The 25057-nt window shown below is 43.8% G+C and overlaps 1 protein-coding gene across 1 annotated transcript in view; it reads right to left on the minus strand.

The window, feature by feature from the left end:
• The window catches only part of HEATR9 (HEAT repeat containing 9), a 14767-nt gene extending 5138 nt beyond the window's left edge, over positions 1 to 9629 (minus strand). Inside the window, 10 exon segments of the mRNA XM_027862452.1 lie at positions 560 to 880; positions 1802 to 1932; positions 2268 to 2325; positions 2676 to 2732; positions 2984 to 3040; positions 3204 to 3289; positions 3292 to 3307; positions 3793 to 3932; positions 6694 to 6824; positions 9595 to 9629. Of these exon segments, the coding sequence (XP_027718253.1) occupies positions 560 to 880; positions 1802 to 1932; positions 2268 to 2325; positions 2676 to 2732; positions 2984 to 3040; positions 3204 to 3289; positions 3292 to 3307; positions 3793 to 3932; positions 6694 to 6824; positions 9595 to 9629 (1032 nt within the window).
• Positions 9630 to 25057: the final 15428 nt, after the last annotated feature.

Below are 25057 nucleotides of genomic sequence, written 5' to 3' on the forward strand. Positions count from 1 at the left end.
CCCCCCTCCTCTCATATACCAGCTCCAACACATACATAGTTTGTGGATAAGAAAACAGGCCTAGAAGAGCTTAATGATGACTTGTCCAAGGCTCCACAGAGAAGTAAATATGAGAGCTGGGATTCAAAGCCAGCTTGTCTGGCTCCAAATCCAGTGTGCTCTTCCCAGTACCAAGTCTGCCTTCTCTGGAGATGGAGCAAAACTGGGTGGTGAATCAGGGTGGGGTGGGGTGGTTGTTAAAGGAGGAAGGGGGGCAGTGAGCACTCCTTAATCTCGAGGGCTTCTCAGTGTGAACACACACACTCACACACTAAATACACACACGTCAGACACATGTTCCCTGATGTTGCAATCAACTCAAGAATGGGCAAACCTAGAGCTCACTTAGCTCCTTGCTCTGGTTTCTCAGATCTCTGCCCCATTCCCCCTCTCCTTCATCATCTCCCCCATTAGACTCTCAGTTCCTTGTGGGCAGAGACTGGTTTTTTTTTGTCCTTTTTTGTATCCCCAGCACTTAGCACAGTGCCTGACACACAGTAGGTACTTAATAAATGTTTACCGACTGATTTCCCATTGGAAGACACAGCCAGAAGGGACTAGGGCATGTGTTGGCCTTCTTGGACAAAGGAAGGACAACCTTGGTTGTGATGGAAGATTCCCCAGCCCAGCCTCCCTGTCTGCAGCCCCACACCTTTTTCTTTCTCTTCATTTCTCCTTGGGTCAGGCACTGGAGCAGAAACTCACGTGCTATGGAATTTTCAGGGTCAAGGAAGCTCAGGCACAGAGCTGCCTCCAGGGCCACATTGTCCGTAGGGCTCTTCCCCAACACCAGCAACTTCAGGACCCTGGTCAGCGAGCTCTTGGCCCCTATAGGCTCCTGCTGGGGAGGAGTGTATGCATGTGAATGAGAAAGTAGGAGATGTTTTTCCTGTTACCCTGACGCCTGACTCCTACTAAAGCTTGAATCAGTGTTCTCTTACTCTGCATGTATCTCAACCCATATTGAGTCTTCTCCAAATTCTTATGCACTTTTATGTGAACACCTTGGCTTCTCGCTCAAGTACTGAGTCATCTGTGGTCAGATTAAGAGCTACCTGAGAACAGGGACTGTGTCTCTCTACCTATCTGGGAATTTCAGTACAATGAAGTGCTCCTTGTATCTCCCTGGGGCTGGGAGATAGAATACTTAGAACACTCCTTCCCTACCCTTCTATAGAGCTTCCAACCTAAGAAGATTTGAGTGAGGTGGTACAATTTTTAGAGCACTGGGCTTGGATTCAGGAAGAACTAAGTTCAAGTCCAACCTCAGACAATTATTAGCTACATGGCCCTGGCAAGTCACTTAACATCTGTCTGCCTCAGTTTCTTCAACTATATAGTGAAGAGGAAATAGCACCTACTTCCCAGGGTTGTTGTGAGGATCAAATGAGATATTTGTAAAAGGCACTTAGTACAGTATCTGGCATATATAGTAGGAACTTAATAAATGTCTCTTCCCTTTCTCCATCTTTCTCCTAGTACAGGTGACTACCTTATCTCTTTCTTTTGTGCTTCCTCTCACAGTAACCCTCAAGAAATGTTAATTTATGGATGGGTGAATCTGAGAAGCCAGACTCTGCCTGGATGTGATACCTGCATTGTTTCCTAGGTTATATTCTCATTACCACCTACCTTACTCTCTCGTCCCCTCAGATTGGCTTTCCCCTATTCTCGTTTCTACCAGCTGCTTTATTTTCTTTCTTACTTCCTGCCCCACCTGGCACCCGGTGAATTTTGTCTCACCCTCCCCTTCCCCAATTACCTTGTTTTTGGAGAGCATGATCCAGGCATTGAGGGCCATATGAAGTCCCATCAGAGTGTCCATCCTCCGACTAAGGGAGCATCCCTTTAGTTGTTCAATGAGAGACAGGATCACATGTTTATGTAGGCAGCCTAGACAGGAGAGGCTTTAGGTAAGAGACAGCCCAGGGGAACATTGTCCTCCAAGGCACAGTAAAGGTCCCTTCCCTCCACTCTACCCCCTGTTCAGGCGCTCATTGGAACCACGCTCTCTCAACCACTCTCCCTAAGAATTTGCCTCAGTTACATCGTCCGCAAAATGGGAATAACAATAACACCTACCTTCCAGGGTTGTTGAATGGTATGTGTAAAGTGCTCTATGTAAAGAATGCTCTTAAAGTGCTCTCACAGTTCTGTACAAATGTGAGCTATTATTACAATACTGTAGTCCCTTCTTGCCTTCCCCCGTGGAGAGAGGACCTACTTACCTAGGAGAGCAAGGGTTCTGCTGGATTCATACCTCACTCTCTCAGGACCTACCTGGGCCTGTTAGGAGTTAGAGAGTTGGGGGTCAGCAACCTCCCTCATTCCTTTGTCCCCTGGTATTTCCAAACCCACTCAAGGGAGTAAAGCAATAGGGACATGAGCAAAACACTTATTTGTGTCTCCTCATCACCCTTTACTATGGGGCTCCAGAGAAGGTGTTCCTGAGTTCTCCCTTCATTCTACTTGACTTAAGGAGACTGAGCTCCCTTCTCCCTCTTGCTTCTCCACCCAGGGTAGCCCATGCTTGTGGCCAGTTCCAAACTTGTCACTATCTCAAAAGGACCTACATGTCCCCATTTCTCTATGCTGTTTTTCTTGCAGTCCAAGGTTGATTTTCCTCTTCAACTCACCGAGGCCCAGAGTGCTTCTATGATAAACGTCTTGCTGATTCTCAGTTTACCCAAGGCCTGGAGGATCCACAAAAAAAGTTAGGCCTCAGTCCTCACCAAGATGGGGAATGCTTCACTATGGTCCCTCATGACCCATGTAAGGGTGGTGGCTGGGTGTGGAGGGGAAAGGCAAAGAAAAAAGGAATGTGCTTTGGGGTTTGGGGGGGTTAGAGAGGAGATTGATCCATGATTATTCTGGACACAACTGGGATTTAGAATCTGAATTTTCCCCACCCCTCTCTGTCATTGGGGCCTTCATATCCCCTCACCTGAGCTGCATAGACCTGTTCAGCCTCCATGGGAGAACTCAGGCTGTGGGTGAGGTCCTGCCAACCCAAGGAGACAGAAAGGAATTCAGAGGATGAGGCCTGACATGAGGTCCAGGAGGCATGTTCACAGGGCTGCTCTCTCCAGATCCAGGAGAAGAGTTGGGGGAATGTGTGGAACTCCCTTGCAGCCCCTCGCTCTCTTGTCAGACTTGCTACCCACCTTTAGCCTCTGCCACTTCAAGGGACGTATGAGGTGGTCTGCAGACACTTGGGTCTTTTGTGTTGAGAATTTAACTCTGTGTTTTCGAATGTTACAGGACCTGGCTGGGCAAATGGGATGGGTAGTCCTGCCTCCCTTTCTCCAGTCTCCCCTGTCATTCCTATATTCCAAAAATCATGGCCCCTCCTCACCCCCCTTCCCCAGAGACCTTATTTTACTAGAGGTCAGGGAAACAATCATGGTGGGAAAGACTCAAAGTGCATTCTCTAAGAGTTAGAGAGTTGGTTGAATTTAGCCTCGAGTCTGACTCTTCCTTGACATTATTCATTATCCCAGTGGTTATTTCTGTTTGTGGTGGGCTGGATGGTTTAGAGTGACAATTTTCCCAGTTAGCCTCTCTGCCCATGTGATCTCCTCCCTCTCGTCTGGTTTTCCTTCTTCCCAAGGTTGTGTTCAGTTGTGGAGTTAGACATCTTGGAGGGGAGAAGGGACTGGATCAAGTGGCATAGTTGACCCCTTCCTATACCCACTGCCTTGCCCAAACCCTTGATTAGGGATACTGTGCCTGTTTCATCCATTGCTATCTTACTCCCAGTCCTTGTGTGGAATCTTCAATTCTGGTACCATGCAGATATCTGGGTATCTCATTACATGGCTGGAGTTCTTGGGATTCCTGGGGGTTGACTTTCTCCATATGAAGGGGGATGGTGGGAATATTGCTGACACCAGCTGGTGGACATATGTATAATAATTATAATCCAGTAGCTAGCATTTACATAACTTTAAGGGTTGCAAAGCACTTTACATATATTACTTCATTTCGGTCCAATCCAATAAATATTTATAAAGTACCTACTATGTGCCAGGCGCTGTGCTCATAATAACTCTGAGAGGTTTTGTTCTTACAATAATTCTGGGAGGTAGGTGCTATGATTACACATGATTTTACAGATGAGGAAAATGAAGCTGAGAAAGGGATGCCCAGGGTCACATAAGCAGTGTCTAAGGCAGGATTCGAATTCAGATCTTCCTGACTCAAAGTCTAACACTCTGTCCATTGTATCACCTGGCACTTTCCTGAATTGAAAGGTAGGTAGTGTAATATTATTAACCCCATTTTACAGATGTAGTCTAAGTGACTTACCTAAGGTCACACAGCTAGTAAGGGACAGAAATAGGACCCACATCTTGTGACTCCCAGTCTGTATCTCACCCCTACATCAGGTTTCCTGCTAGGATAGTCAGACTAGGGAGAAAATTGGTGTGTTTTTCCCCTCTCTCAGTCTGCATACCCAGAGTCTAGATAGGGAAGCAGGCTCAATTTCCCCAGGTACCACATCTGAGGAAGAAGGGTAGCCTTCAGCTCCCTAGCCATTTCAGGATCTCAAAGCACTTTGTTAACCATCATGTGGTCAGCAACGAGGGACAGTTGTGTCTTCTCTTTACCTATACTTGTGCCTTTAATGTATTACTCTTGTCTTCTAGTGATCTCAAAGCACCATGAAAGGGCTTATGATTTCATAGAATCCCAGAGTTTCAGGGTGGAAAAAGTCCTTAGAGGATCAAGTTCAATGCCTACGTGATCCAGAAGAATGCTGTACAATACCATGGACAAGGCAGTTGGTCTTAGCCTGACCTCCTCTGGGCTCTGTCACTTGGGACAGTTCAGAAGTCCTTTTTTTCATCAAGATAACTTTCTTACTTCTCCCCAAAGTTCTTAGCTCTGGCTTCTGGTCCCAATCACAAGTCAAGTCCCTGAGCATTTTTTGGGGGGGGGGGGGGAGGCAATTGGGGTTAAGTGACTTGCTCAAAGTCACATAGCTAGTAAGTGTTACGTGTCTGAGGCCGGATTTGAACTCAGGTCCTCCTGACTCCAAGGCCGGTGCTTTATCCACTGTGCCACCTAGCTGCCCCAATTGAACATTTATTAAGCACCTTCAATGTGCCACACTGTGCTAAAGACAAGTTTACTTGAAGTTAAGCTTTCTGATCCCATTGAGTCTCCTCAAGGCTGAACATTCTCATTTTTTTCCAGTAGAATGTAAACTCCTTCAGAGCAAGAAGCTTTATTTTTGTCCTTAAATTTTCAGAATCTAGAACAATGCCTTGCAAATTGTAGAAACTTAATAGATGCTCATTGAATTTTCGTTAACTGATCTTTATATGGCAGAACGGTGAAAGGGCAATGGGATTGGGGAGAGAGAAAGACACAGAGGGAAGATGAGGATTGGACAGACAAACCTAATGTCCACTTGAATGGCCCTTGGCTAATGAAGGCCCTTCCCTCCCTTAGCCAATTGTAAACCTCAAGTTGAGGCTATGGGCTCTCTGGCACACAGAGGAAATGTTGGGATTATCTGCAACTGCTACTGAGAAGAGATGGGCAGGCTGTGAACATTCCTGCCTCTTCACAGCCAGGACTCTGGATATGAGACATAGATTTAGCCCCACAGAGCAGCAGAATTCAGGTTCATACCTGGTGGCAGGAAGGGATTCTGTGGTTGTAATCAGTAACTTTGTGTTGAGCTATAAGGGCAAGAGCAGGAAAGAGGCATGATGGGGAGGAAACCCAAGGGAGAGAGAGCTACTGTGCTAAGTAGTGAGGTAGGATTTCCAGTGCAAACTGGGAATTGAAGAGACAAGCCTGGCCTCACATGTTGGAGAAGGGGGTGAGGTAAGGGGGTGATGTGTGTGAGGAGAGTGAAGGAGTGAGAGTGGAGAGGGGGAGGAACCATCCTGGGGGCAGATATCTGGCAGTTCAGGGAGTGGGTTGAGGGGGAGGAACCATCCTGGGACTAGGTCTCAGGTAGTAGGTGGAGTGGGGAAGGGGGTAGGAACCATCTTGGGGGCAGGTATTTGGCAGTAGAGGGAGTGGGAATGGAGGGTAGAGGGGGGAACCATCCTGGGACCAGATATCAGGCAATAGGGGGAGTGGGGGTGGGAGAGAGGAACCATACTGGGGCCAGGTAAATAGGGTTGAGGGAGTGGGGGGGGGAAACATCCTGGAGGCAGATATCTGGCAGTTGAGGGAGTGGGGGTGGGGGTGGGAACCATCCTGGGGCCAGATATCTGGCATTTGAGGGAGTGGGGTGGGGGTGGGGAGGAACCGTTCTGGGGCCAGACATATGGCAGTTGAGGGAGTGGGTGGGGGGGGTGTGGAAGAACCATGCTGGACCCAGGTCTCAGGCAGTAGGTAGAGTGGGGGTGGGAGTAGGAACCATCCTGGGGGCAGATATCTGGCAGTAGGAGGAGTGGGAGTGGGAGTGGAGGAGGGAACCATCTTGGGGCCAGGTTTCTGGCTGTAGAGGATGGCCTGGGGAAATAGAGTCTCTTTTCTCATCAATGTTGAACTTATACTAGGGCTTTAGCATCTTCCCTTCTCACCTCCCTCTCTCCACCACCTCAGCTCAGAAGTCTGGGCAGGGCTATGAGCCTTTTCCTCCCCAAGTCTCATTCCCCAATACTTAGACCTGACTAATCCGTGGCTTACCTTTGCTTTTTTCCTCATCTTCCTGATATTTCCATGTGAGTTCAGGGAAACTGGTGGATGGCAAGGGCAACTTCCCCAGGTATATATTTGAACAATGCATGTCTCCTGTTTCTGAAGCTATGAGGAGGAACCTGGAAGTATGGCACCAGGAAAGGTGGCAGAAGATGATGTAAGATGGTGAATGTCAGATGTCCTCTGGGGGACTATGGAAAACTACTCAAGGAGGAGGTAGCCAGGAGAATCCATGGTTGAACCATTCCCTGGTAGGGAAACATTAAGGTCACCGAATTCTGGATGGAGAATCTTCAGGATGCTGAGCAACAGGTCCCATCCTGGGTAAACAGAAGCTCTAGGGTTCTTTGCCCCAGGCTCAGTCCTTGCTCTGTATTACTCTCCTACCCTTTGGAGATGAGATATTCTTCATCTCAAAAACAAAGTCCTTTTTAACTTGCTTTATATCCTGGAATAGATAAGCTAAAGGGCAGGAGGAGGAGAGACAGAGAGAGACTGAGGGATAGAGAGAAAGAGACAGACAGAGACAGAGAGACAGAGAGGGAGGGAGAGAGAGAGACAGAGACAGAGCAAGAGAGATAGAGAGAGAGTTAGAGAGGGTCAGAGAGAGACCAAGAGACTGAGAGAGAGATAGAAGCAGAAGAGGAGGGGAGAGAAACAAAAAGAGACAGAGATAGGGACAGAGACAGGAAAAACATTGCTAAACAATTCTCAACCGAGAGGTCTTGGATCTTTGCAAACTCCAGCAAACTTCCCTAGGACAAAGGAATTAGGGACTGAGAAAGTCAGATCCTGCCCTGAAAGTCTCAATATTGGTAGAATTCTAGAAAAGAAAAAGTTCAGGGGATCAGAATCCCATTTGGGAAGCCACCTTCCCACTATATGATATGGGGTAAGGGAGGTGGGGGACTTTCTACTGATACTTCCCTGTCAACAGCTCGGGTTTTCCTGATTCCAGACCCAGAACTTCGTGATTCTGTCAACTGCTTTACCTAGCTGCCCAGCTACTGGAGACAAGGAAAGGGAAGAAGAATATGAGAGGGAGAACAGAGCTGGGGAAGCAACAGTCACAAGCAAAACTTTATCTTTGAAGGGTGGATCATAAAGGAAAAATTGGAGAAGTGAAAGAATCAGACATTGGGAGGAAGAGGAGCGGGAGGGGTGTAACAGACTATTTCTGTGACGGATCATTGTGATTATTTAGTTTTTATAAAGGGATATTCATTTTGAAGATAGAAAGTAAAGAAGTGTAAACCCTTCCCCCAACACCTGAGTAGGGGGCACAATTTCTTCTATATCACTTCAATCTTTGGGCAGATTGGGCTCAGACTTAATGCACTGGTGTCAGGAAATTCACATCCAAACGAGGCACTGTTATTAGATAAGTCGTTGTCTCAGTCATTTCTGGGCTGGATACTGCAATTCAGACTGCTCCTCTCTTCTCATCTCTGGGCCTCAAAATCGGGTTGGGTGGCTGCAAATCTGAACACGGAATTCATTCTCAGACCTCTCAGTGGCTTATTCTCCTGATTTTTCTAAACTCAAGGTCATAATCTCTAATCTCCTTCACTTAAAAGAACCAATGGAGACTAAATAATTTAAATAATTGGTCTGTCAAAGATCAAGAACTAACATAGAATTACATTAAAGAAAGTGACAGTGAGAGAACATATCAAAACTTTTGGGATGTGGCTAAAGTAGTCTTTAGGAGAGAGTTGATATCTTTAAACCCTTTCATCAATAGAAGAAAGAGCAAATAAATAAATTGGATATGTATAAAAAAAAAACCCAACCAAACACAAAAATCAGGACCTCTAGGTGGTGCACAGGATAGAGCACTGGGCCTGGAGTTAGGAAGACTCATCTTCCTGAGTTCAAATCCAGCCTCAGATACTTACTAGGTGTGTGACTCTGGGCAAGTCACTTCACCCTGTTTGCCTCAGTTTCCTCATCTGTCAAATGAGCTAAAGAAGGAAATGGCAAACTACTCTAGTACCTTTGCCAAGGAAACCCCAAATGGAATCGCACAGAGTTGGACATGACTTAGACTAAACAAAACAAAATACAAAAAAGAAATTCTGAAAATCAAAGAAGACATAGAATTGGAAACAGAAAACTCATTGAAGTGATAATTAAAACCAGGAGTTGGTCTTTTGAAAAAAAAAAAAAACAAAACAAAACACCCCACAACTAATAGAATAGATAAATTTTTAGATAACCTGTTATAAAAGAGAAAACCAATTTTTTTTTATGAGGCAATTGGGGTTAAGTGACTTGCCCTGAAGTCACACAGCTAGTGTATGTGTATGAGGCCGGATTTGAACTCAGGTCCTCCTGACTCCAGGGCTGGCACTCTAACCACTGCACCACCTAGCTGCCCCAAAAACCATATTGTTAAAAAATAAAAGAGAATTTATAACAAATGAAAATAAAGGAAACTATTAGAAAATATTTTGCTTAATTACATGCCAATAATACTCATAAATGAAATGGATAATTACAAAAATATGAAGTATCTAGACTAGTAGAATAAGAAATGGTTAACTTAACCCAATCTCAGAAAAAAAAGTAATTGAACAGCAGTCTTAAAGGAACTTCTAAAGAAAAAAAAAAGGACCAGATGAATTTTTGAAGTTAATTCTATCAACCATTCAAAAAATAATTAATTGAATTTCATACAATTATTTGTAAAAATGAGAAAGAAAGGATTGTGCCATACTCCTTTTATGACAAATATGGTCCTAATACCTAAACCAAAGGGGGATAGTGAGGCAGTAGGTGGCTCATGGATAGAGCACTTGGCCAGGAGTCAGGAAGACCTGAGTTCAAATCTGACCTTAGACATTACCAGCTGTGTGATCCTGGATAAGTTACTTAATCTCTGTTTACCTTAATGCACTGGAGAAGGAAATGGTAAACTACATCCGTATCCCCATTGGACAGTATATGGTCTACAGGATCACAAAGAGTCAGACAGGACTCAACAACAAAGAGAGATAAAGTGGAGAAAAAAAGTTAGAGCAATATTTTGAGTGATTATTGAGACAAAAATATAGTAACAAAGAGGCTATTATAACATATTTAAAACATTATGCACTATGACTAAGTCAGATTTTTACCAGGAATGCAGGGTTGGTTTAGTATTGAAAAACTATAATAACCCATATTAATAAAAATAATAAAAGTCATAGGATAACATACATAGGTGCAGAAGGGGCTTTGGACAAAATAAAATATTTCTTTATGTAAAAACAGTAAGAGGCATAAATGGACTCATGCTGAATATTGTAATCTAAATAGCATTTTTGAACAAAGGTAGAGGGGATTCTTTCTCAGGCCTGGGTTAAACTGGATGGCTTCTAAAATGCCTTTCCAACTATGAAATTCTATGAGATCCAACATGCCCTCAGCAAGGAATGACCAGTACATAGCAAGAATGTGTTGTCAGGACCTAGTATCTCAAACTAGGGTACCCCCAACTTCAACAAAGCCTGTGAGTTAACAGGGAATAGCCTTAATGCTCACAAATTCATAGCTTAACACACACATCCTATCATCAGAACTCATTTGTTTACAATTAAAATAAGCAAGATATGACCCCTGCCCCTCTCCCCCTCCTTTGGCCTTTTGGTAATGGAGGGCAGAGTAGGGAGGCAGTTTCACACCAAGACAAGCTTTGCAACTATTAGAGCCATTCAAGAATGGGATGGACTGCCTTAGGAGGCAGGAACTCCCTTCACTGGAGGTCTTCAAGTGGAGGCTGAATGATCATTTGTTGGAGACCTTAAATCAATCGACCAACAAGCATTTATTAATCACTTACTGTGTGCTTAGACATTATGCTAAATGCTGGGGGATAGGATAGGGATTGGACCCGTGATTTCATTGGTATGGGGAACTCCCAGGAGAGGGAACACCATCTACTAACAAAGAGCTACACCTTCTCTCTAATTTAGAGAGTTGTCTAGGGCACTGAGAGGTTAAATGATTTTCCCAGGGTCACAGTATATCTCAGAGGTGAAAATCAAACTCAGAGCTTCCTGGCTTTAAGGATAGCTCTCTTGAAACTGTGGTAAGTCACTCTCTCTAGTAAAAGACATCCTTGTTCAGATGCTACTTGGCCTCCAGGATTAATCCTTTCCACGCCATGATTCCATATTCCCATTATCACTCCCTATTGACTGGGACAGCACAAATGAAATCATGGTGCCATAATAGCCTGACTAAGGAAGATAGAGGCAGTGCTTGTCACATCCTACCACTAGGTGGCAGGAAGTTATGTGTTAAGAACATCACACAGATGGTGGGAAGAGCTAGACAGTTGGGTGAAGGCATGAGTGCTACATATAGGCAGAGAAATGAACTCTGAGTAACATAGCACAGGCTAACTTCCTTGGCAGATTGGTATTCAATTAAAAAGAAAAAAGAAATGGATTGGGACATCACAAACAATGAATCTGGTCTTAAGCAAATACAGGTTATTGGTGCAGTAGTAACCATGGATGGATCATGGGTTTGTACCCTTAAAAGCTGCAAGACACACCATAGTGCAACTCATTTATTTTACAGAGGAGGAAACTGAGGCCCAGAGAATCAGTCAAACAAATATTTGTTAAGTGTTTCTTATGTACCGACAGCTATGCTAAGCACTGGGGATACAAAGAAAGGCAAAAACCCAGATGAGTTAAGGGGCTTGCCCAGGGTCACCCACTCACTAGGATAGCAGAGACAAGACTAGAACCTACGTCCAGTGATTTTTTCATATGGATGCTTAGGCTATCCAAGCTGGGTGTAAGAGGTAAGCAGAAAAGCCAGAAATGTGACTGAGATGAGCTGAAGAAACAGATGCAAGCTATGATCAGGTCCTGGGGAAACACTTCTGAGGGCATGGGAAAGTAAGTCACAGAATGACATGTTGCAGAGCATAGCTCTCTTTTAATGGTGAGTTGGTTTATGGCAGCGACACTACTGTTTGTCTTTTATTTATTTATTTATTTTTTAGCTAGGCAATGGGGTTAAGTGACTTGCCCAGGGTCACACAGCTAGTAGGTGTTATGTGTCTGAGGCTGGATTTGAACTCAGGTCCTTCTGAATCTGAGGCCGGTGCTCCATCCACTGCGCCACCTAGCTGTCCCACTGTTTGTCTTTTAAAGAGGACACCTCACCAGTTCACTCACAGAACTTGTTTCTGAATTGAAGTGTTAAATATAACCCATGTATCTTGTAGTTTTCACTCATGACTTATTTCTGGAGGTGGTCCGTGTATTCTATCAATTGGTATTTTATTTATGTGTTCAGAAGTTTCTGGCAGTTCTCTCCTATTATTTCCTGCATTATAATGTTAAAGTTTTTTGTCCTGTTCTTTTGGTCCTTAGGTTATGTCTATGCATCCTATAATCCAGAGCAGAGTTTGCTTGCATAGTGGGCTTATTTTCTTTTAATGCTATTTTTTTAAAAAAATGTTTGCTTTTCTTCTTCTAGATTGTCCTTCACTTCTGTACATTTGCATTCTTTCTTTTGGTTCTTTGGTGAGACTTGTCATTGAAGATTTGAATTTTTCTATTCTCTCCATTATTTTTGCTGTGTAGGCCATAAATCCTGAACCCATAATTTTAATTTCTCTTTTGAAACACTCAGGGATACCATGTTGTTGTTCCATGTTTTCCTCACATTCCACGGGGTCCTCTCTCTCATCAAGTGTTGGATCGCTTTCCTTTTTCTTTTTTTAATATTTATTCATAGATCTCTGACCTTGTTTATTAGATCTTGGAGGCCATATTTCCTTCAGTTAATGTTTTCCCTGTTGATTTATCTGTTTCTGTTCAAAGTCTTTGGGTTTTTTTCTTCTTGGGTGATTTCTTTTCTTCTTCTTTGGTAATTTCAGTCTCTCTCTCTCTCTCTCTCTCTCTCTCTCTCTCTCCTCTCCCCCCACCCCAGTTTTCCCTTTGCTCACTTTCTGACTCCCTTCCTTCATATGGTGGTTTCCTTTGGGTCTGGAAAGCTTTTCAGGCTCCTCCCACACTGAGCAATTCCTAGTTAACTAACCTAGGTTATTCCAAGTGACTTTTCGGTTGTCAGAACCAGTACCATCTAGAAGCTGTGCTTTCCCTCTCAGGTTTAGTAGAAGGCTTAGTAAAGTGTTTCACAGACTTCTCTGTCCCATTGTCCTGTCCTGCTCCCTCTGTTTCTCAGTTCTCTGGACTGGCACTGTAAATCAGTGTTGCTGCACTGATGCTATGGGGTTGTCTTTCCCTGGCAGACTTTTGCACTTCAAGGGCTATGACCATACTGGCTGTCTATTAAAGCAGAGCAAGGTTCTGCAAACTGGAGCTGGGGGCTGTCTACATGGCACTGGAAAGAGGGGAGACTGAGTGGGTTTTGTTGTAAGCCTTGGATCCTTGGACCTGCTAATGCATTCTTACTGCCAGTAGCATGGGAGGTAGGGTCAGTGACTTGGGTTCATGGGCTTTGGATTTTTTTCTTAAACCTTTTGGATTCTGAGTGTCCTAGACCATGGAGACAGCTGAAATTTCTTTATCTATGGCTCCTAATTTATTTTGGAGAGATTTGAGAGGTCATGGAGATCAGAGAAAATGTTTAATTTTCCATTTTGTTGCTCACATAACCTAGAAAATGCCAGTGAGAACTAAAACCACTACCACTCCTCCTAAGATGACTTCCTAACCCTGAAGCTTCAGTTTGGTGGAGGTAAAGCGATAGGGAACATGTACCAAAAAGCATTGTGTGGGGTTTCCCAACCACCTGGTTTGATTTTCTGGATTAGAACCCTTCCAGGGGACAAGACGCTGGAGGTTCCCCTCTTGTTTTCTGGAGTCCAGCATGCCTTGTTCATGACTTCTTCCTTCCTTTCAACCTGACTTGGTCGTGAAAGAGGGGTCGTGGGTTGGAGGGTTAAGATCTAGTTATGTGTCATAGATCAGCCATTGGTGAAAAATACCATGAATGTGGAACGAGTCAACAAGCACTTTATTAAGCACTTTCCATGAGAGTTTAAGCAGCAGCTTGATGATGCAGTGGATAGAGCACCAAGCTTGGAATCAGGAAAACTCATCTTCCTGAGTTCAAATCTAGCCCCAGACCCTTACTAGCTGTGTGACCCAGGGCAAGTCACTTAAACCTGTTTGCCACAGTTTCTCATCTGTCAAATGAGCTGGAGAAGGAAATGACAAATCACTCCAGCATCTTTGCCAAGAAAACCCCAACGTGGGGTCAGGAAGATTCAGACATGACTGAAACAATTGAATAATGAGAGTTTAAGGGGCAAGACTATAGATTTTCCAATCTAGGGTGACAATGAAATTCTGATAGAGTAATACTCCAGCATCTTCCAAGGATGAGCAGACCAGTGATTCCAGGTCAGGAGTCTGTATCTGCCTAACTGCAGAGTCTCCTCAGTGGTCTGATGCCAGTGCACTGCCAGTTTGTATTGGCCAGTTTGTATTTGGCCTTAACTTCTTGCTGTGTGGCCTTGAGTTTTTCCTGGATGGTCGACAGCTCATCTATTGTGGGGATTGGAGTCTGTGATGTGAGGATTGGGGAGATCTGGGGGGTAGAAATCACATCACTTAGTCAAGAACATTCTGGCTAGATGAGAAGATCAACCTAGAACCTGAAGGTTTATAGCTGCAGGGTTCCCTTCATTTTGATGGAATGAGATATAACTATAAAATATGGCCTGAGGGTGTGTGCTTGGGGCATTCAGTCTGTTGAGCTCAGGAGCTCATTCAGGTAGGCTCTGGTGAGGTGGATTTTTATTTGTTAGGTGATGAACAAACTGCATTCTCAAAGCAAGAGATGACCTAGTTGCTATATGGAAAACAGGATCTGACAGACTATAGAGTTGAAAGATAATGAGGTCATAGGTTTAGAGCTGGAAAGGGCCTTAGAGGCTTTTTAATCTAATCTACCCCCACCCTCATTTTGCAGATCAAGAAATTGAGGCCAAGAGAGGTGGAATTACTTACTCAAGGTCACCCGGATTGTTAAGTAGCAAATCTGAGACTCAAACTTGACTCTTCTAGGAGCAGCTAGATGGAGCAGTGGATAGAGCACCAGCCCTGAAGTCAGGAGGACCTGAGTTCAAATCTGGCCTCAGACCAAACACTTGACACTTACTAGCTGTGTGACCCTGGGCAAGTCACTTAACCCCAATTGCCTAAAACAAACAAACAAACAAAAAACCCCAACAAACTTGAGTCTTCTAACTCCGAATCCAGTGTTCTTTAGACTATATCAGAACTTTGGGAGATTAGAGCTGAAAGAGGCTTTAGAGATCACCCAGTCTAATCACTTCATTTTATGTAGGAGGCCCCAAGGTGTAAAGCCACTTGCTCAAGATTACATAATTAGGATATAGCAGACCTAGATCCTCTGACTTCAAGATTCCAATTCCATCTTCTTTCCACTGATTCTACTTTCCTGGTCCATCTCTGGCTATTATCAAGGGAGGCATCAAACTGGAGAGATGTATACCACCATCCTAGCAGATTTCCAAATCAAAGTGGGACCCCCTATGGGAGGTGAGATCCCTCTGGTGCTCCTGCTGTGATTGACATTGTTCGAGTTGTGTCAAACCTTGAAGACCTGCAGAATCTCCTAAATGAGATCCATAATTATTCAAAATAGTTCAGCCCCAACATCTACACTGGACAAACAAAATGGATTGTGGATGCTTATCATTCAGATTATGCTATGGGATTGGATGGACAACTGTAAAACTGGTCCCTCAGTACATGTGTCTTGGACAGACACTTGGCATGGTTGATGAGCGTGGCCCAGAATTAACTAGGAGTAAGAGAGTAGGTCAGATTGCCTTTGGAAAGTTGCACAGTGCTTTTAATGACTCCTCTCTGAAAAAAAGTTCATCTTTTGATTTAAGTAAACAACAATAATCTTCTGGAGCTGTTTTATGGCTATAAGTTATGGAATACCATAGTAAATGAAGAATAAAATTGAGGGTCTTATATGGTGGGCATTCATAGGCTCCATGTTATCAATAAAGTATTGTGTAAGAACAGCATCATGACATGTGACCAGAAAAGAAGGTAGGGCGGTCATGAAGTGAGATTGAAGAGAAGATGGATGGACCATCCATTGCTTTCCATGAAGTATCAAGAGGTCTAGGGGCAGTCCCCAGTTTGTTGGGTGGAAGACTTACAGGATAATATGAGCAATAATTTCACATGATAAGAAGGCATGGATTGGTTTTGGAATGGAGTACCTATATTGGATTCAGGTTCTCATGAAAGATGGCACCCATAAACTACTGCAAAATAGTGAGGGTATTATGTAGACCAAAGGGCATCATGATATTCCATGTTGCACATACTGGATCTGAAATGCAGTCTTCTATTTGTCTCCCCCCCAGATCTGGACCATATTGTAAGCATCTTTCAGGTCCAGTTTTGTAAAGATAGTAGCCTGATGCAACTGGAACAGCAAGTCTGAAAGTCCTGGGAGTAAGAACTAGTCTTGGGCAGCGATTGTACTGAGCATTGTGTCATCATGGCACAGGTGAAGCTTGCTGTTCTTTTTTCCATTAATAGCACTGCAATCTAAACAGGGTGGGGAGTGTAGATAGCTAGAGTAATCCTTTAGGCAAAATGGTATTGAGGAAATCCCAGAGGGCAAAGTTTTCTCATTTGGTCAGATAATATGTATACCTACATTCAGGATGAAGGTCTCTAGAATTAGATGGATTGTAAAGTTGGGCAGTGTGTGGAATAAGGGAGGGCAACTCTCAGCTTTTAGTGGCACTGAATATATTCCCCAAACTCTCATAATTGCTTTCCCTACTCAGAACAGAACCCCTACCTCTTCCCTACTAGACTCTGCCTCTGGGTACCTAGACTCTGAGAGGTGGGCTTTTACCTTATCTTGCCAGGGTCCAATCTTCCATATCATTTCCTGCTCCCTCCATTCTGTGCTGCCATATAGGTTCTCCCCTCCCTTCAGTTTCCCTTTGCATGTCATCTTCCCTCATTAGAATGGAAGCTTCTTGAGTTTAGACCTTTTCTTGCTTTCTTGTATTCATATCTACAATGTAGCACAGTAGGAATATATTAGAATATATTGTCTGGAATATAGTAAACAATTGATAACTCCTCTATTGATCTATCTATCTAGCATCTATCTATCTTGTAGGTGTGCATATATATGTCTATCATTATTGGAGAATCCAAGACCTTCCTTGGTCAGGTAGCTGAATGCAAAATGGAATGGCCTATGGCAGTGCTGAGTATAACAGAAGGATCAGAGGTCTACCCTAGGGGGACTCTGTGTGACTTCAGGGTTGTGGAAGGCCAATTTAGCATACCCCTAAGACTACAGAGAACAGGGGAACTGAGTCATGTCCAATGTGAGCAGCTCTTGACTGGGCATTCTAAGGGTTATGTGTTTTACATTCCTGAATAACCTGGAGGCAACCATCAAGACTTTTTCCTGAAGCTTGCAGTGAGATTCAAGAGTTCAAGGTCCACAGGCCAAATGGATGCTCAGTTGCCTGTGTGTTTAAGGATAGGTACTAGGAAGAGGGTGGTGTTGCTGGTGGTCTTCCTACTGGAGAACCCAGTCATTCCTATGCTTCCTATCCCTCCTTCTTTCTTTCCACGTCTCTTAGATGAGTCCTTGGCCAGTCATCTTGAATATAGACATACACATTTCTGTATCTGCTTTGCTGAGGTCAGCTAGGCCAGGCCCCTGAAGCCAAATGGAGTAATGTAGTCAGGTACAAGGAGAGGCAGGAAGGTGGGGGCAGTGATTGATACAGTTCTGATCATAAGTAGAGGAGGAACCCTCAATTCAGAGACATTGCTGGACCTGGATATCCTGAAAGGATAGCTCCAAGTTTCTCCATGAAATAATTGCATATGGATGGTTTGTTCCCATCAGGTCATGCTGAATTGCTGGAATGGAGCTGATATGGTCTAGTATTGAAACTTGTCCCTGTCTCTGCTGTCTGATTTTCCAACTGACAGCTTCTTTTCCAAGGGGGTGCTGTTGAAGGCTTATCAGAATACCCTTGAGAATGAAGAAGTTCCCAGTAGGTCCCAGTAGGGGCTGCAATCTAAGGAGTGGTCTGATGAAGCTCCAGTTTAGGAGGCAGTCTACCTTTTGTTAGTTAAGGACTCTTGAGAGCTGTAGACTCATAGATAGCCAGATCTAGAGAAAGGAAGACCTGGGGTGGGCAGAGAGAGTGTTTTTGCTCACCTGACAAATTTGTCTGATGACTCATTTATGAAGGATTAGTAGCCCTCCATACTTACTTACAGCTAGGTTGATCTCCATTAGTTAAAATAGCCATTGAAGCCAGGTGGACAGGTAGCATTTTCCTTGATCACTCGACAGCGTTGCCCTCGTAGAGTGGTGTTCTCCAGTTGCTGGGCCTCATTGATGGGATGCTGTGTGTGGGATCTTTCCATGCCCTTGCATATTGTTGGATGCCTTTGGCCACAGGGTGTGAATGGGATGTGGCTCATCTGTGTCCTGGGGTGGTGGTTGGTGATTCAGGAACAAGGAAGGAATTCTGGAAGCCATGGACTGTGCAATGCTATGAAGAATCCAGGGTTGCCATGGAGAACAATGGAGATGGGAGACTGCTACCGCAGGACACCATGAGCTGAAAGAGCTTCAGAAGGAACTGGAGGGTGGGGCCCCAACTCACAGAATCTTGGTTGGAAGGGACCTTGGTGACCGTCTGTTCTAACCCTTGCCTGACCAAGAACTCCAATTACAATAACCACCAGTAATTGGTCATTTACCCTTTGCACGGAGACCTCCATTGTGGGGAAAGCCACTATCTTCTGAGAGTTACTTAGGAATATTTAATTTCATACCATTTGATTCAGGCCAGCATTCTGCTTGAGATCTTTTTGGATCCTGACTCTGCCACCTGACAACTCATTAAGAATGTAATCTGTGCCTTTATCCAAGTCACTGACAACAATATTAAAAAGCACAGGGCCAAAGACACATCCCTGGGGCACTCACCTGAGACCTTCTTCCAAGGTGACATTGAGGCAATCATGACTGTGTTTTGGGTCCAGTTATTCAACTAGTCGTATGTCGGTCTGATTGTGCTATCATTTAGACCAAGGATTCTTAACCTGGGGTCCATGAACCTGATTTAAAAAAAAAATATTTTCAGTGAATAGAGCACTGGTTCTGGAGTCAGGAGTACCTGAGTTCAAATCCAACTTCAGACACTATCTGTGTGACTCTGGGTAAGTCACTTACTCTTGATTGCTTACCCCCTCAAAAAATATTTTGATAACTGTATTTCAATTTAATTGTTTCCTTCGTAATTCTATGTTTTATTTCTATTGTTTTTTTATTTCTATGCTTTTCTATGCTTTTTTATTTGTTTTATTTCTATGCTTTATTTTATGCCTTTAAAAATATGATTCTGAGAAATGATCTATAGACCACTAGACTATCGCTAAAGAGATCTAGTGTGCAAAAGAGATTGACCATATCTTTCCATCTTGTCTGTAAAAAAGGCATGAGGGATTTTGTTATTCCCAGGTTTGAATCTCCTAGAATGCGTCATCTGATAAAGGCTGACAGCTCTCTCCATAGTGGCAAGTCCTGGGATAGGTATTATGTCTATATGGTGCACTTCTTGGGGTCTATGGGTAGGGTTTTCATGATTTCTGAATTTTGGTCAGCGCTTATGGGCTTTTCCTTCTTCCACACCAAAGAAAGCTGCCATTTTACATGAAGAAAAATGTAAAATTCAGCTTTAAGGGAAAAAAAAGACCCAACCAACCAGGTTTCAGTCTTAAGCTGTTAGAACCGATTTGAGCAGGCTTTGCCAAACTCTAGGTCTATGGGATATTCCTCTGCAATGATGGAGGGAATAAGCATTTACATAGCACCTACTATGTACTAGACATCGGTATACTATATATATATATATATATATATATATACACATATATACATATACAATACATATATAATGCAAATCTTATCTCATTTGATCCTCAAAACAATCCTATGAAGTAGATGCAATTATTGCTCTCATTTTACAACAGAGGAAACTGAGGCAAACAGAGGTTAAGTGACTTGCCCAGGATCACACAGCTAATAAGTGTCTAAGGCTGACTCCAGTGCTCTATTTACTGAGCCTCTGGCTGACTGTAAATGAATCTACACGTCCCCATCTCAGCTGGTGGTTAGAAGGATGCAATCAGTGTTTTTAAACCTTTTCTCAAAAGGCATTTTTTAAAAAAGAGAACTCAGTGCATGCTATGGTTTCTTCATCTAGAACCAAAGAGCAGCATGATATAGTGGAGAAAATTCAGGTCTCGGCATCAGAGCCTTTGAGTTTGGTTCCTGCCTCTGACATTTACTGTCCCTCTGAGGACACAAATACCTGAAATTCCTCATTCCTTCCTTCATCTGTTTCACTCACTTCTCATTCCAGTCATAGGGCAGGAATGTGACGGAGCTGTTTTAGGAATGTGCTTTGAGAATTGCTCATTAGTAATTTACTGTTTACTTAATTTGATGTCTCAGTGGAATTTCAATATTGAAAAATGGCTCCCTCCTAGCTGAGAGAAAATGTGCGTTGGCCAGGTGCTGAGTCACTGAGTCTTGACACCACCTGCCCCAGGCCCCCCTGGCCCCACCAGGGCACTGCAGTCAGATGAAGAATTCCTATTATTTCTGTTAGTTTATCTGGGGGGCAGGGTGTGTTTATGTGGGAGTATGCACCCACATTTGTACGTGTGAAGGGTGTGTGTGTGTGTGTGTGTGAATTGTCCTATGGTACCTGCCCATCAGCAGTGAGTGCCTGCGTCAAAGTTATGACTATCCTGATGGGCCTATGAAGAAGGTGGAAATTTAGCCAATGGTTTTAGGTCATCTGGGGGAGGGGGTAAGGTAGAGGGATGTTGGTTGGGTGATATTAAGTGAAGTGGGGTGGTAGGGTGTGTTTAAGACACTCCCTGAGACTGGCTATCATGATAAGGCTAGCTTATAACCCATATGATCAATTCTCTATTTCTGTGGATTGTCTCACAAATTGACTTTGGATACCATTGCCTTATGAGGCAGCTGGGCCTTGGAATCAGGAAGACCTGAGTTCAAATCCTGAGTCAGACGCTTAACTGCTGTGAACTTTGAGCAAGTCACTCTAAGCCTCAGTTTGTTCATCTGCAAAATAGGAAAAATACCTGCAGTGCCTACCTCCCTGGAATGCTGTGCTGAAAGGGCTTTGAAAAATGCCCTTTAGAAGATCTCTTCTATCAATAAATCTAGGCTCCTAGGTTAGTGTAGATGAGTTTATCCAACCAATTCTTCCCTACTGCCTTTCTATGCAGTCTTTCCCATTGCCTACACCTGGGTGTAAGTGAGGTGGCTCTAAAGAGGGGACTGAGGCTACACCAAGTTTCTCAACTCCTCACCCTCAGTGCAGATCAGGACTTTCTTTCTGACCTTCCTCCTCTCATTCCTATCTGCTGCCAAGGGCTGGGTCCTTGTGAGTAAACTCCCTGAAACAACCCAATTAACCAAACCCTAATGAAGCTACATATATACTACCAAGCTGTAATGGGCCTCTCTCTTCAGTATCTCAGTACTCTCTTGGAGGGTTCTGCATCCCTTCAGTTGGCATATCAGTTCAGGACAGATCAGCCCCCTTACATCTGGCCTCACAATTGGCATATCTGGCAGGGTAGTCTACCCTCCTACCAATATTGTGTCCTTACAATTGGCCTCATGAACAGCAAGAAATGGACTTTGGTAGTGAGACCGGGGTAGGGGGGAATCTTGGGGCTTGTCACCCACATCCCTAGAGGGAAGGGTGGCCTTCATATTAGATGCCTGCCCACACTTGGGAAATAGGCTTTCACAGGGGGAAATCCCTGCATTGGCCACCTATGTGTGGGTGGCCAGTCAGCCAGAGGTAATTCTGGGTGGGGCTGGCTGTGAGAGTTCGGCATTCCCTGACAAATGCTAATTGGCTTTTCCCGCTTGATGAAGGAATTGAGAGTGCCTCACTTTACTGGAAAGGCAGGCATGGGCTGCCCTTGTGGGTTGGCCACTGCTGTGGTCGGTGCCTAGGGCTGCTGAAGCCTGGTTAGAAGCTGAGAGGAAGCTGAGGCGGTTGGAGGAGAAACTCCAATGTGAGCGAGAAGTTAGAAATCCCTGCTTACTGTTTTGCTCACCTGAGAGGAAGCAAACCAATTATAAACAGCTAGGAATGGAAGGAAAGGCAGGGGACCCCTGGGAAGACAGTGATACAGGGGAAGATTTAGAATAGAGAGGAAAGGCAAATAGGGAGAGTCACCTTCTTTCCCCCCACCCCTGCCCCTGACTGTAGCAGCATCAGAGGGGAGGACAGAGGAGAGAGAGAAACAAGATACTCAGTGAAGGGAAGATTATTTAGGATATGATTGATGAAAGGAAGTAGAAGAAAGCAAGAGAAGGGCTGGATCAGAACATGAAAGAAACAAGACAAGCAGTTTCAAAGATTCCCCTGGAGGAATATGTATATAGAAGGAAAAGTGAGAAAGTTTAAGCAGATAGGAATGAGAGGAGGAAGGTCAGAAAGAAAGTCCTGATCTGCACTGAGGGTGAGGAGTTGAGAAACTTGGACGCTTTTGGAACTTGGAAATTCCCCATCCCCTTTAAAATAATATTCGATTTCCCTCCAATTACATGTGAAAACAATTTTTAACATTTTTTTTTAAGTTCTGAGTTCCAAATTCTATCCCTTCTTCTCCCCCTTCCACCCTCCCTGAGACTGTAAGCATTCTGATATGGGTTACACATGTGCCATCATATAAAACATATTTCTATGTTAGTCATTTTGTAGAAGAAAACAAACTAAAAAAAAGGTGAAAAATAGTATGCTTTGGTCTGTATTCAGACACCTTCAGTTCTTTCTTTGGAGACAGATAGCATTTTTACGTCATGAGTTCTTTGGGAGTGTCTTGGAAGAGTTGAAACTTTGGAAACTTTTGAAAGAAAAAGTTTACTGTTATTTTAAAGCTCCAGCACTAAACTGCCTGCATTTGGAAAATGAGTTTCCTTGGAGCTTCTGATTCTTTCTTGGAGTGGGGTAAATGAAGCATCAGCTGGCTGGATGCTGGCTCTGAGGGGCTCCCTGTGATTGTCTGCTGGGAGCCTTTCTTCTGAACTGTCAGGTGCTCAGGGCCCACAGAGGGGCAGCATCTCAGCAGAAATCAGCGACCCTTAGGGAGAGTCAGAGAAATTAGGTCCTCAAGTCACAGCTGAGTCCCAGTCAGGGGTTTTCTGTGGTCTGTGTCCAATTGGGCATCTTGTTTTAGTATTGCCTCGGATTTATTTTTAAACATCCACTACCCTTTTATAAAGATCTGTGTACCAGGTATCTGTTTTACAGATGACAGAACTGAGGCTGAGAAGCTTCGGTCCCTCAGCTGGTCAGTGTCAGAGGCAGGATTCCATGCTGGGTCTGCAGAGCTCAAGCCTCTGTGCTCTCTTCTGTTCCACACTGCCTTCTTTAGCTGGACAGAGGGACAGTGGAGGAGTCAGAGCAGCCAGAGCAGTGACTACCACGTGGGATTGAGCAGAAATGTTGGTCGTGACAAGGTGACTTGGGACCTTAGAAGCGATGAGGACTTGGGATCCTCCGAGGCCGGAGGGTTGGGGGCCTGGCTGTGCAGGGAGGTTGTTTTCTATGGCAGAGTGTGTCTTGTGGGGTTGCCTCAGTTCAGGCATAGGAGTGAGGTGCTGGAGGAAGCAGGGACTGCTAGCTTGGGACCCATCTGGTCAGTGCTCCCCACTATAGAAACAGAGGAGCCTGTCCTTTTAATGCCTTGTAAACTCATCATAGAATAAAGACCTTTAAGGAAATTGGATCCCAATCCCTTTTCAGATATGATTTTTCTTTACTGATAGGTTAGAATTATAGTTCATTATTTTTAGAGGAACATAAATCCACAATAAAGAAATAATTTAAAGTTGGGAGATAATAAGCTAGGTTAGCCCACATCCCACCCCTCACTTTCTTTTTTTGTGGTACAGAGGGTAAGATTCAATTTGCTTCACCTAACATTTATTGAGCCCCTACTGTATGCAAAGCAATGTAAGTGTAAGGCAAATCAGGTAGAAGACTGGCTCAGGAGACAGGAAGACCTTTGTTTAAGTGCTGCCTTTAACATATGTTGGCTGTGTGTCCATGGAAAATTCTCTTAACCTCTCAGTGCTCCAGGCATTTCTTTCAGAGTGTAAATTAAAGAGAAGTTGCAGTTCTAGATTGGTGAAGGAAGTCTCCCACACTGGGAATTACCCTTAGCAATGTAGTGATAGGTCTGGACTGAAAAAAATATATCCAAAGCCCTGTTCTTTGTTTTAATTCCATTGCAGTTGACATAGTCATTTTCCTAGGAATAACAGTTTTCACAGGATGCTGACTGTTTTACAGCGTATCGCTAGCATATTATGATTTTCCTTCTAACTGTTGTTTTTTCCAGGGTTTTCCCCATTCCATTAAAATATTTGTTCTTGGATCTGTTGCATGAAAGAATGTCTTAATAGGGCTTACTCTTTTGATATGAAATTCCCAGGACTCCCTGGCTTTCTTGGTAGCCTTTTTGAAGTTGTTCTATTAAGTCTGAGCCTGGTGTTTTGTTTCTCTCTGAGATTTGCCTTTGGAGGCCCTTGTTTTCTTTTCCTCCCCCTCAGATTGTTAATGACTCTGAAAAGTTGCCTTCTCAAATGTTGCAATCTCTGTTACCAAGATAAACTGAAAATTCTCTGGTTCCGTCTGATGTTGCTAACATTGGACTCAATGTTGCCACCTGCGATTACTTTGGTTTTCTTTTCTGCTTGTGTTAGTAGGTTTTTCTTTTGCTAGGAACCCATTTTCTGCACAAGTAATGCTTTCCTTTGAGTCCTGGTTCCGTTTATCCAACATATTGAGGAGCAGGATAAGCTGCATGTATCCCCAAGGTCACCCACAGGACTTCCATGATTCTCAAGGAGAACAAGGCTGACGACTTTGCGCAACTCTGCCTCACTTAAATCTAATTCACGTCCAAGTGAATCCATCACTTGTGACGTTATTAGTAATGGTCTTCGAAAACGAAAGTAGGAACAACAGCAAGAAAAGGCAGGTTTATGGGTTGACTTGGTAAAGTTTCAAGGTGAAGGAAAAAGAGGAGGGGGCTTACACTTTGGAATAGAACTGGCACCTAACCTTTTCCTACCTCACCAAAAAAAACAAGTTTGTGTGAATGTGAAACAACCAAAAGGTGACTGAATTTGATTGGAACTTTTAGTTAGATACTTAAGGAGTCTTACAAACTAAAGTTAAGTACTGATCAATTTAAAAATGACTTTT

The sequence above is a fragment of the Vombatus ursinus genome, unplaced genomic scaffold (assembly GCF_900497805.2).
Source record: "Vombatus ursinus unplaced genomic scaffold, bare-nosed wombat genome assembly UNPS02014768.1, whole genome shotgun sequence".
NCBI classification, from domain to species: Eukaryota; Metazoa; Chordata; class Mammalia; order Diprotodontia; family Vombatidae; genus Vombatus; species Vombatus ursinus.